The sequence below is a fragment of the Oncorhynchus keta genome, chromosome 2 (assembly GCF_023373465.1).
Source record: "Oncorhynchus keta strain PuntledgeMale-10-30-2019 chromosome 2, Oket_V2, whole genome shotgun sequence".
Classification (NCBI taxonomy): domain Eukaryota; kingdom Metazoa; phylum Chordata; class Actinopteri; order Salmoniformes; family Salmonidae; genus Oncorhynchus; species Oncorhynchus keta.
Window position 1 is genome coordinate 78,732,065 of NC_068422.1, and position 13,414 is coordinate 78,745,478.

General features: G+C 45.0%; 1 protein-coding gene across 2 annotated transcripts in view; it reads left to right on the forward strand.

Moving 5' to 3' along the window:
- LOC118375573 (ubiquitin carboxyl-terminal hydrolase CYLD) overlaps window positions 1-12,422 on the forward strand; it is a 34,501-nt gene extending 22,079 nt beyond the window's left edge. Inside the window, exons 7-19 of one of the 2 annotated variants that reach the window (XM_052484723.1) lie at window positions 263-364; window positions 2,529-2,645; window positions 4,040-4,449; window positions 4,712-4,877; window positions 5,041-5,182; window positions 5,396-5,518; window positions 5,687-5,778; window positions 5,875-5,941; window positions 6,107-6,239; window positions 9,023-9,131; window positions 9,290-9,408; window positions 10,140-10,356; window positions 10,638-12,422. In XM_052484723.1, the coding sequence (XP_052340683.1) occupies window positions 263-364; window positions 2,529-2,645; window positions 4,040-4,449; window positions 4,712-4,877; window positions 5,041-5,182; window positions 5,396-5,518; window positions 5,687-5,778; window positions 5,875-5,941; window positions 6,107-6,239; window positions 9,023-9,131; window positions 9,290-9,408; window positions 10,140-10,356; window positions 10,638-10,822 (1,982 nt within the window). In that variant the 3' untranslated portion in view covers window positions 10,823-12,422. The remainder of the gene's footprint in view (window positions 1-262; window positions 365-2,528; window positions 2,646-4,039; window positions 4,450-4,711; window positions 4,878-5,040; window positions 5,183-5,395; window positions 5,519-5,686; window positions 5,779-5,874; window positions 5,942-6,106; window positions 6,240-9,022; window positions 9,132-9,289; window positions 9,409-10,139; window positions 10,357-10,637) is intronic. The other variant, XM_052484731.1, reaches the window with a different exon arrangement.
- The last annotated feature ends 992 nt before the right edge of the window (window positions 12,423-13,414 follow it).

Here is a 13,414-nt window from a genome sequence, read left to right on the forward strand (position 1 = left end):
ACTTGTTGTTTATTCTTCACAAAAAAATACAGTTTTATATCTTTATGTTTGAAGCCTGAAATGTGGCAAAAGGTCGCAAAGTTCAAGGGGGCCGAATACTTTCGCGAAGGCACTGTATATCTCTCTCTATATATATATATCTATATCTCTGCCAGCACCAGCAACAAGACACAGAGCTGTGCACTGTAGGGTTTTAGCACAGGGGGATGGGTATATCAGTGTTGTTCCACACTGTTGTTATACTGAACTGTTTTGTTTGCAGAGTACTCCATGCAGGACCAGAGGCTGCAGAAGCACAGTTTTACCCCCAGAGGCAGCAGCAGTGACAAGTCCTCCTCTGGCCAAAGCAAACCAAAGAGCAAAGGTACTGCTGCTGGCTTCAAGTGCATGTACTAGCTAACACTATAACACTTTAACATGGTGTTAGTGTGCTAATGTGATATTGGTTGAGGTTTCTGTCAATGGAATGTTGTGAGGGAAATCATATCTGGAATGTTGAGGGAAATCATATCAATGAGGCATGATGACTCAATTTTGGAAAATTGAAGTTTTGCCAGATTCCATTTGAATGGTCCATTTGGATTCCAAATCAAATCAAATGTATTTATATAGCCCTTCATACATCAGCTGATATCTCAAAGTGCTGTACAGAAACCCTGCCTAAAACACTAAACAGCAAGCAATGCAGGTGTAGAAGCACAGTGGCTAGGAAGAACTCCCTAGAAAGGCCAAAACCTAGGAAGAAACCTAGAGAGGAACCAGGCTATGTGGGGTGGCCAGTCCTCTTCTGGCTGTGCCTGGTGGAGATTATAACAGAACATGGCCAAGATGTTCAAATGTTCATAAATGACCAGCATGGTCGAATAATAATAAGGCAGAACAGTTGAAACTGGAGCAGCAGCACAGTCAGGTGGACTGGGGACAGCAAGGAGTCATGTCAGGTCATCCTGGGGCACGGTCCTAGGGCTCAGGTCCTCCGAGAGAGAGAAAGAAAGAGAGAATTAGAGAGAGCATATGTGGGGTGGCCGGTCCTCTCCTGGCTGTGCCGGGTGGAGATTATAACAGAACATGGCCAAGATGTTGAAATGTTCATAAATGACCAGCATGGTCAAATAATAGTAAGGCAGAACAGTTGAAACTGGAGCAGCAGCAGCATGGCCAGGTGGACTGGGGACAGCAAGGAGTCATCATGTCAGGTAGTCCTGGGGCATGGTCCTAGGGCTCAGGTCCTCCGAGAGAGAGAAAGAAAGAAAGAAGGAGAGAATTTGAGAACGCACACTTAGATTCACACAGGACACCGAATAGGACAGGAGAAGTACTCCAGATATAACAAACTGACCCTAGCCCCCTGACACAAACTACTGCAGCATAAATACTGGAGGCTGAGACAGGAGGGGTCAGGAGACACTGTGGCCCCATCCGAGGACACCCCCGGACAGGGCCAAACAGGAAGGATATAACCCCACCCACTTTGCCAAAGCACAGCCCCCACACCACGAGAGGGATATCCTCAACCACCAACCTACCATCCTGAGACAAGGCTGAGTATAGCCCACAAAGATCTCTGCCACGGCACAACCCAAGGGGGGGGGGCTCCAACCCAGACAGGATGACCACAACAGTGAATCAACCCACTCAGGTGACGCACCCCCTCCAGGGACGGCATGAGAGAGCCCCAGTAAGCCAGTGACTCAGCCCCTGTGATAGGGTTAGAGGCAGAGAATCCCAGTGGAAAGAGGGGAACCGGCCAGGCAGAGACAGCAAGGGCGGTTCGTTGCTCCAGAGCCTTTCCGTTCACCTTCCCACTCCTGGGCCAGACTACACTCAATCATATGACCCACTGAAGAGATGAGTCTTCAGTAAAGACTTAAAGGTTGAGACCGAGTTTGCGTCTCTGACATGGGTAGGCAGACCGTTCCATAAAAATGGAGCTCTATAGGAGAAAGCCCTGCCTCCAGCTGTTTACTTAGAAATTCTAGGGACAATTAGGAGGCCTGCGTCTTGTGACCGTAGCGTACGTGTAGGTATGTACGGCAGGACCAAATCAGAGAGATAGGTAGGAGCAAGCCCATGTAATGCTTTGTAGGTTAGCAGTAAAACCTTGAAATCAGCCCTTGCTTTGACAGGAAGCCAGTGTAGAGAGGCTAGCACTGGAGTAATATGATCAACATTTTTGGTTCCAGAGCTGATGTGAATGGTTTGGAGTGGTGAGAGTTACTGAACCATTGTGTTCCTTGCATGGCTACTGACCTGCACAGTGTGCTGACGATCTGCCTCCGTTCCCTCTCTCTATGCCTTTCTCTCTCCCTCTTCTCCCCACCTATCCTGCTGTCATTAAAGAACGCCTCATAATAATGGCTGCAATGGAGCAAATGGAATGGTATTGAAAAACATGGTTTTCATGGGTTTGATACTATTCCATTTACTCCATTCCAGCCGCTATTATGAGGCGTTCTCCCCCCAGCAGCCTCCACTGCAGCAAACACACACCTGCTTTCTGTTTCTCTGTTGACTTGTGTTATCTCCAGGCTTAGGTCTTCAGTGTGGGAGTAGAAGCAAGTCAGAGTTGTATTATACTTTAAATGGCAGCTCTGTTGACCACCCAGTCCAGGCCAAATCCAAAAGCACATGGTACATTGATGAAGGTAAAGCCCCAGCAAGATACAGTAGTGAGACTCCCATCTGTCTTGATAGCAGGGTCTTGTTAATGCATGGTTGTTCTACAGTATTCATTTACCAATCAGTGAACAAATAAAGAATGCGTTTGATCTTTAACTTGATTAAAAAAGCTTGCTATCAAGACTAGGGCTGTGACGATACCAGTATCTAGATCTTTTTTCCATGGCAAAAATAAAAACATGAAGCAGATCAAACTCTTTTGGTCCTTTTTAAAATACCTGCTGTATGGAAAATAAATACAAGTGACTGGATGACAACATAATGACTATTGTTTTTCTTAAGAAGTTAAATCCGCTTTGTGTTTTGTTTCCTTGCCACGATACTAACTAGTATTGTGATACTGGTATTGTCCCGGCCCTGATCAACACCTTTCACTGAGAGTCCTCTATCTACTCATTCCCATTAACTGTGCGGTCCAACTGCATGGTGTAATTGTTGTGGCATGGTCTTTATCAAATCACAAAAAGGCTTTTAATAATGTCTTGCATTTTTTTTCTCCCTCAGAATAATTAAATTAGGTAAAGTACTGTACTCTATTCTTGATAGTTTCCTGTAAGCCTTCAGTACTTGGTTTAAGTGAGGTCATGTGGATATGTTTCATTGGCGATAGTGTGGGGTAGTTTAGGTAGGTAGTTTACATGGGGTCAAAGATCATGTTCCTTACACCGTGGTGGTGATGAATGGATAATTACACAAGTGAAACCAAGGGATTGAAAATGATTGAGTGATGTAAAGCCTGTGTGTAAAGTTATGGAGCTATCAGTGGACTCTAGGGTGAGGAAGACCCAGTGGAGATGACTCCTCTATGTCGCAGGAATGAGAGAAGTCCTGTCCAGCTGTTTCATCACCTCTGTTTTGTTTTTCATCACTGCCTTCTTACCCATATGTTCAGGTCCATCATATTCATATTTGATGGTGTATTGCACTTTCCATTGGTGACGTGATGATTTTCCATTGGTGACGTGATGATCTTATGACTCATCTCTTCTGGATTATTCTGTGGCTGTCTCCATGTGGAGGCATTTAGATTTTCTCGACACATTCTCACAGTGACACAAATATTTACATTTTTCAACTCCCATGGGAGGTAAATAAAGTCCTTGTCACACAAGGTACATTTTGTGGTTGTGTTTACAGTGAATGTAAAAATGTGTATCCACTTTATAGTGAAAGTGTTTATAAGCCAACGTTACATTTGGTTTGCTAATGCTGATATGAAGCTGTGACCCCACCTGCACACTCCCTATTCACAACGTTGGCAAAAAAGTCAAATTAATATCTGATGAGTCCACAATGCTTGATGCTCTCTGTCAGTGTAATGTCTGCTGCAGTGAAAATTGATTGTTGTTTTCCTCTGCAGTAGGGGAAGACCCTGCCAAGTCCCTCACAGACACGCCCCCTGACTTCAATGAAGCCACACCTCCTACCAGGGCCCCGCCCTCTGCTTCCTTGTCCAATGACAACAAGTTCCATTCCCTGCCCTTCAGCCTGAGCCGTAAGACGGGGCCCAATGGCAGCATGAGCCATGGACCCCTCTCCCTTTCCGTGCAGTCAGTGATGGGAGAGCAGATGCAGATGCCAGAGCCCCCATCCCCTACCCCTCCCTCTCCGCAGCCCCCCTCACCTCCCAGCTCTCGCGGGGGTGGGGGAGTGCCTGGTCTGGAGGTGGGGTCCCTGGTGGAGGTGAAGGAGAACCCGCCCCTGTGTGGGGTCATCCGCTGGGTGGGCCTGCCCCCGGGACTACCAGAGCCACTGGCTGGCCTGGAGCTGGTGAGAGATCATTACACTGACTGGAAGGATTGTCTCTTTGTCGCCTCTGAGACCTGGCTGTTTTGTCTTGTTTTTCCCAATAACATTGTCACAACAAGTGAACTAAGAATTTAAGGAAAACTTCAGAGAAACCAACATTTGGTTATTGAATGGTAGAATCATCCAAATCCAGTATCATTACTAGCTATATGTTTGGTGTAATAGCATACAGGTAACTGCACTCATAACATCATGATGGCCTTGTCTGCTTCTGCTCTCTCAGGAGGAAGAGTGTGTTGGCTGTACAGACGGCACCTTTCAAGGTACCCGCTACTTCAGCTGCGCGCCCAAGAAGGCCCTGTTTGTGAAGCTGAAATGCTGCCGTCCGGACTCCCGTTTCCCCTCCCTACACCACTCCTCCAACCCCATCGAGAGATGCAACTCTATCGGTGAGTCACTGGTGTCACCTGTCAGTCCTGCGCTGAATTACAAATGGACCCCTAGGTACTCCCTAAGATTAGACGGGTAAAGGCTATACAGGGACATTTCCACCCAGCTAAGCAGTCCGGCCCAGGATTGTCAACTTAAACTTCTCTGTTTGTGTCTGTCCAGCTTTCGGGGGTTATCTGAGTGAGGTGGTGCATGAGAACACTCCTCCACGCACTGAGAATGACGGTCTAGACATCATGGTGGGCAAGAAGAAAGGTATCCAGGGACACTACAACTCCTGCTACCTGGACTCCACACTCTTCTGGTGAGGACATAGAAAAGAGATCTGAGTTTTCACTTCTTCCTCGCGTGTATTATTATAGAGTTCTTAACCTCCTCTTTCCTATGTCACTGTACTTAAAGGCCCAGTGTAGTCAAAAATGTGAAACATGAGAGCTTTTTAGTCTCAACAGGGAAAATAAATGTATATTTTTGGCATCATGTTTTTTTTCCTCTTTCCCTCCTTTCCCCTCTTTAGCCTGTTTTCCTTCAGCTCAGTCCTGGACACAGTTCTGCTGAGGCCGAGGTCCAAGACTGACGTAGAGTATTACAGAGAGACACAGGAGCTGCTACGCACAGAGATAGTCAACCCCCTGCGCATGTAAGTAGGAAACTACTCATCGTGTTTTGTTCAGACACATTCATTCAGTGTAATGTCATGTGGCAAACCAATGCTTAACATGTCATCTATAAGCACTTTAATTTGTTTTCTAGACCCAGCCAATTATCATAACTGAGATTTGTCTTGTCTATTTTATTTGTCTTGTAGACATGGCTATGTGTGTGCCACTAAAGTGATGAAGCTCAGAAGGATACTGGAGAAGGTAGAAGCTGCCTCAGGGTTCACGTCTGAAGAAAAAGGTGTCTAATGCCTTTATCAAAATATTAAAGTGCTGGGGTTTTGTTATACATATCATTAACTTGTTCGAAGTGTTAAACTCAATGTTCACCTAACAGATCCTGAGGAGTTCCTCAATATTCTGTTCCATCACATATTGAGGGTGGACCCCTTACTCAAGCTGAGGTCAGTCTATTAAACCTACTCCTAAACATATCCTCTTGATATTGCTTATCTAAACTATTTCTGCTAATAGTATACACATTTAAGAATATTTAGACATACATCTAATCTGAGCTCAAATGAGTATGATTTCTAATGTATTACACATGATATCCTGTTTGTGTCTAGGTCGGCAGGTCAGAAGGTTCAGGACTGCTACTTCTACCAGATCTTCATGGATAAGAAGGACAAAGTGGGCGTGCCAACCAGCCAGCAGCTCTTAGAGTGGTCCTTCATCAACAGTGACCTCAAGTTTGCTGAGGTGACCTGTCTGTCTGTATGTCTTTCTGGCCGGCTGACTGTCTGTCAGTGGTTGTGTTGCTCAGGGGTGAATCATTTGCTGATTGCAATCAAGAAGCAATTCATTCTAGGCGCATGAAGGGAGAGTCAACTTGACTATCAATTCTAATGATTAGCTGAGTTAATCAATGAAAGGCTGAGCTACTATGGGAAATTGGCAGGATTAGTAGCTTGTAGAAAACACACAGTTCTCTTTTGTGGAATTTAAGTTGGATGTTTTCTCTGCTGTCACCAATCAAGTGCTTTATATTCAGGATTTGTTTGTTATATAACAGCTGTTCCTCAGTAAGGTAAGATGGTGCTGACAGATATGACAGCTCTGCTCCTAGCTCCAAATCAACTTTGCAGTATTTTGTTTTTTTTTGTCTGTTATTTATTACGTTATTATCCCAGAACGGTGGTAACTCGCCAGCATTATGGTCAGGAATACGACTTTCCCGAATTGGATATTTTGTTCGTACCCCCCAGGGCAATTTAACTTATTCCAGAGCCTGTTCCAAATCACCGCCGGCGGAGAAGAGGTATTCAGAGTGGAATTCTAGTCCGACTCAGGAGGCGTGCACACCATCCACTGCTTATATTACTCGCTAATGTTCAGTCTCTGGATAATCAAGTAGATGAGCTCAGGGCAAAAATGAAAGCGCGAACCACCGCATTTCACCAGGGTAAAGTGACTTGGAATATGGCCGAATACATACAGTGTAGTTATTCCCTCCATAAGGCAATCAAACAGGCAAAATGTCAGTACAGAGACAGTGGAGTCGCAATTCAACGGCTCAGACACGAGATGTATGTGGCAGGGTCTACAGATAATAACAGACTACACTGTCTTGCTTCCGGACAAACTAAACACCTTCTTTGCCTGCTTTGAGGATAACACAGTGCCACCGACGTGGCCCGCTACCAAGGACTGTGGGCTCTCGTTCTTCGTGGCCGACATGAATAAGACATTTAAGCGTGTTCACCCTCGCAAGGCTGCCCAGACGGCATCCCAAGCCGCGTCCTCAGAGCATGCGCAGACCAGTTTGCTGGAGTGTTTACGGACATTCAATCTCTTCCTATCCCAGTCTGCTGTCCCCACATGCTTGAAGATGTCCACCATTGTTCATGTACACAAGAAAGCAAAGGTAACTGAACTAAATGCCTGTCATCATGAAGTGCTTCGAGAGGTTAGTTAAGGATCATATCACCTCTACCCTACCTGTCACCCTGGACCCACTTCAATTTGCTTACCGCCCCAATAGATCCACAGAAAATGCAATCGCCATCACACTGCACACTGCCCTATCCCATCTGGACAAGAAGAATACCTACGTAAGAATGCTGTTCATTGACTATAGCTCAGCATTCAAAACCATAGTACCATCCAAGCTCATCATTTCGCCCGGGGCCCTGGGTCTGAACCCCACCCTGTGCAAATGGGTCCTGGACTTCCTGACGTACTGCCCCAGGTGGTGAAGGTAGGAAACAACACCTTCACTTCGCTGATCCTCAACACAGAGGCCCCAAAGGGTGCATGCTAAGCCCCTTCCTTTACTCCCTGTTCACCTACTCTTCCTACTCAATCATCAAGTTTTCAGACCACACAACAGTAGGCCTGATTACCAACAATGACGAGACGGCTTACAGGGAGGAGGTGAGGGCCCTGAGAGAGTGGTGCCAGGAAAATAGCCTCACCTCAACAAAAAAAAAAGAGCTGATCGTGGACTTCAGGAAACAGCAGAGGGCGCACACTCCTATCCACATCGTCGGGAGAAGAAGGTGGAAAGCTTCAAGTTCCTCGGCGTACACATCACCGACGATCTGAAATGGTCCTCCCACAGACCATGTTAAGAAGGCGCAACAGCTCCTCTTCAACCTCAGGAGGCTGAAGAAATTTGGCTTGGACCCTAAAATCCTCACAAAATCATCGCCTGGTACTGCAACTGCACCGCCCTCAACCACAGGGCTCTCCAAAGGGTGGTGCGGTCTGCCCAACTTCTCACAGGGGGGCAAACTACCTGCCCTCTAGGACACCTACAACACCCGATATTACAGGAAGACCAAAAATATCATCAAGGACATCAACCACCTGTTCACACGGCTATCATCCGGAAGGCGAGGTCCGTACAGGTGCATCAATGCTGGGACCGAGAGACTGAAAAACAACTTCTATCTCAAGGCCATCAGTCTTACACCTGGTTACTCAACCCTGCACCTTAGAGGCTCCTAAGTGGCACAGTGGTCTAAGGCATCTCAGTGCTAGAAGTTTCCCTTTGATCCTGGTTCGATTCCAGGCTGTATCACAACCGTCCGTGATTGGGAGTCCCATAGGGCGGCGCACAATTGGCCCAGCGCGTTAGGGTTTGACCGGGGTGGGCCGTCATTGTAAATAAGAATTTCTTAACTGACTTGCCGAGTTAAATAAATACAATTGAAAGAGGCTGCTGCCCTATATACTGTACATAGACTTTGAATCACTGGCCACTTCAATAATGGAACACTAGTCAATTTAATAATGTTTACATACTGCTTTACTCATCTCATATGTAAATACTGTATTCTATTCTACTGTATTTTAGTCAATGCCACTCCGACATTGCTCGATCTGATATTTCTTAATTCCATGATTTTACTTTTGTTTGTTAGATACTACCGCACTGTTGGAGCGCACAAGCATTTTGCTACACCCGCAATAACATCTGCTACATATATGTGACCAATAAAATTTGATTTGGTGACTTCATGCGTCTTATCTCTGTTCAGGCTCCTTCCTGCCTTATCATCCAAATGCCTCGCTTTGGGAAGGACTTCAAGATGTTCAACAAGATCTTCCCCTCACTGGAGTTAGACATCACAGACTTACTTGAAGACAGTGCGTAAAAAGTTATTTTATTTGAATATGGTTGTAGTTGGATTATCATTATTGAATGTGATAACTGTTTTCCATATCATACATCTACTGTTCTCCATCGACATATGGTTGTGTGTGGGTGTGTATAGTCAACCCTCAACCCTGTGCTTCCCTCTCAGCTCCCAGGGAGTGTCGAATCTGCGGGGGTCTGGCTCTGTATGAATGCAGGGAGTGCTACGAGGACGGTGACATCACTGCCGGGAAGATAAAACAGTTCTGTGAAAAGTGCAATACACAGGTAACCGACAGAGGGAGCCATTTCACCAACATAGAAACGAAGGGGATCGCATCAGGGACTTACAGCAGTTGTAAAGCAGTGTAGTTCCAGTAAAATCCACTTGGGGGAGACAAGTCCTAAGGAATGACTGAGTTTCATGTAAGGAATGACTGAGTTAATAAGTTGTATTATATACTGGGTGGTTTGAGCCCTGAATGCTGATTGGCTGACAGCCGTGGTATATCAGACCGTATACCACGAGTATGACAAAACATTTATTTTTGATGCTCTAATTACGTTGGTAATCAGTTTATAATAGCAATAAGGCACCTCATGGTTTGTGATATATGACCAAAATACCATGGACTGTATCTAGCCACTCCGCGTTGCATTGTGCATAAGAACAGCCATTAGCCGTGGTATATAGGCCATATACAACACCCTCTCGTGCCTTATTGCTTAAATAACTTATCGATTAAGACAAAATATTTACCTTGAACTTTGAGGCACATTTGTGAATATTTTTGCCAAACTCTCAGTGAATATACGTGTAATTGATTTTTTTAAACTAATGAATTGTGAAACTTGTCATTCTCCAGTTTATTCTTTACTCTGTAGTTGCCATCGATCTGTGAGAACTGTTATTAGACCGATTTTATAACTAGTGCTTAGAAATACTGAAAAAATCCCCAAGAAATAGGTAAATACTTATCTCCAACCGTTATATGTCATACGTGTATGTGTTCCCTCAGGTTCACCTCCACCCGAGGAGGAAGGCCCATCGCCACGGCAAGTTGTCCGTCCCCAAGGAACTGCAGGAGGGTGTGTGGCGGCAGGGTAGCTTCCCTCGCCAGAGGATGGAGCTGTTCGCTGTGCTCTGCATCGAGACCAGTCACTACGTAGCGTTCGTCAAGTACGGCCACCAAGACTCCGCATGGCTCTTCTTCGACAGTATGGCCGACCGCGACGGTATGGAGAGAAAAAGTTATTGGATACTTTTTTGTTGTTGTGGTGGAAGCAATATTTTGAATCATTTACAAAGTTATTATGAACTGTCAAACAACTATTTTTTCTGAAATTGGCTGTTTGTCTCATTGTTCATAATTATGAATAGATATTCAGCTCCATAGTAAATATTTTGGATTAATTCACACACAGAAATTATATTACATAGCAATATAACTAGAACACTTGCCATTGCTTTAATACCACAGATCTGAGTGCTCTGTCTGTGTTTGTTTTTCCACAAGGAGGGCAGAATGGCTTCAACATCCCCCAGGTGTCTCCATGTCCGGAGGTGGGGGCCTATCTGAAGATGACCCCTGAGGAGCTGCACGCCCTGGACCCCAAGAGCATCCAGGGCCAGGCCCGCCGTCTGCTGTGTGACGCCTACATGTGCATGTACCAGAGCCCCACCATGAGCCTGTACAAGTAGAGCCCCTGGGGCAGGAGACTCTAACAGACAGACGGAAGAGCTGCAGTCCAGGGCTCCCTCCCTCTGTCCCCACCTCCTCCTCAATGCCTGCCCCTGTCTCCTCAGTCTACTCTGCCCAAAGTGAAGACTATAAAAGAGAAAAGCTTATTTGCACTGTGCATTTGTTGAAGTGTTGTTGTTCTTGTTTTCCCTCTGTGGTGAACAACAAAACAAGCTGATCTTGACGTCAGTAGCTTCCCTGTGCCTCGTAGCTGAGTGGTGGGGGACGGCGGTCGATGGAGACACGAGAAGTCCGCTGAATATTATTCTCTTCCTGTGGAGAGGAAGAGGAGAGAGAGAGAGAGAGGGGGACAGCATGCTCGCCTCGGCTGACCAAACATGCGAAACAAAAACAAGCCATGTTAATGGAAGGACAGAGGCCACCTCATTTACCTAAAGCAGGGGGAGTCCTGCTTTTCTTAATCAGTGTAAGAGATGGGAGCGCTCCATAATTCAACTCATAGTGTAAATAATGCCATGTTCAAAACCCTCAACCAACTATGTATACGGTTTAAACAGCTTGTCTTAAGACCTCCTTAGTACCATGATCCATTATGTCAGATGTGTACCACCACCAACAGTATATTTGTGTCAACTGAATATAGCATTAGGCTCAACCAGAATACTATTGGTGGTATAGATTTCATGAAAGTGTGTGTGTTCCAAATGGATATATGGTAAAGGCGGCTGTATGACAGTTCTCCATGCAGTCAGAGGACAGGTCAGGTACTCTAAAGCCTGGCAGGTGTTTTTGAATTAACCGTTTGTGGAAAAAATGTATGTTTTGTAAGTCTCAAGGCGTTGTGTGTCAGAAAACAAAATTATTTCATGTCTAAACTTTTAACTGCACTCAAGACATAGCAAACCCCTGCTTGGCATTTGTCATTCTCAATACTTATCTATCTGATGAGACAAACAGTATATGCCTTTTGTGTCTTTTTCATACATTTGTGACAGTCAACTCCCCAACCGTGGCTCAAAATCAAGTAACTTTAAAATACAGTATATTCCTTATTATATTTTAATCTGAATATATTTACATTCTCGTATTTAAATTTTTTGAAGAAAATTAAAAAATATATATTAAATATAAGCTATCTGGAACTCCTCCTCCCATCTCTCACCAGATATTGAAGTGAGTTCTTGTGATTCATGCCGTCCCATTAATACTACTGAATGTTACCACCAGTGGCATGCTGGGTAGTGTAGTTTAATGTCATGATATAGGCCTGATTGGGAGGTTTCAATGCTGGTTTCCAGATGATTACAACCTCCACAAAGCCCCATTGTGATTGTTTTCCCAGGGACCCTCAAAGGGGACATTATTACTGTGTGTGCTTGTTTCTGCACTGCTGAAGTTTAATGCTCGTCACAGACAGACAGGAGGACTTTCTTTACTCCACGGGAGCCTGTGAGTCTCTGATATGGATATCTATGAATATTGACTTGTGCATCTATCTGTAAAGTATAAAACCTATATAACGGATGGAAATGAATGTCAGTGCTGTTCTCGTAAATGTTAACTAAATTAAAACCCCTGTTTTGAAAAGTATGAAAAGTGTTTATTTGTGTGTTGGAGATGTTTGCCATGTGCCTGGCAGTTTGCTTTGTTTTGTGCATCTTAGTGTGAATGCATTGGGGTACGCTTGTCGTGTAGCTTAATGACGACTCTGGTGTGTGTCCGTGTCCTCACCTGTCACAGAGGTGCAGGTCTCATTAGCATGGTGTCTCTCTGCAGGGGCTCAGCACAGCGGGGATTCTGCTCTGGTCGATGCGTTTGTCAGAGAGACTGGGTGCAGATGGGACTAACCTCCCCGTGGGCAGAGACACAGCAGCTGGACACTGGTCCGACAGGGAGCTCGAGGCCCAGACAGCACATTAACACAAGGTTCTATTTTCTTCTCTTTATCACCTCAAACTACAGTCTACTGGAAAAGGCAGAAATACTTTACATGTTTTAAACATATCTCTGATCAATCATTGTTAAAATGGGGAAAAGGGTATGCTTTTTGAGTTAGTCATAACTCACTGGGCACAGACATCAATTCAATGTTTATTCCACGTGGTCAAATGGTATTTTATTGAAAGGGTGTGGAAACAACGTTGATTCAACCAGTGTGTGCCCAGCGGGTGCATGGCTACATTTCCAGCTTAGTGAGTGACTTGCAGTGCCTGTCTGTGAGGGCTGCAGCATTTCAAGCTCTTGAGAAAAGTCTCTCATTGGTGTTTGAGCAGTTGACAATGTGTGAGCAAGTGGGTTTATGCCTTTAGTCATAGGATTATTACAATATGGGCCCCAGTCTAGGCCTCTTCAAAACCACAGTCAATCATCTGCTGTCCAGGAAATAAATACAAATTGGGTGCAATATTCTTAACCATAAAGAATGACAGATCAGTTTTAAGATGGCGGTTTGTTTGACTACTTGTGTGACTGGCTTTTCATTGTTATTATCCCTGTGGCCTGTATGTTGGGATTAAGTTCCATATACCCTATGACCCAATTCCCCAGACACTTCGCAACAAAGAGAAATCCGCCTGTATTATACATGCATT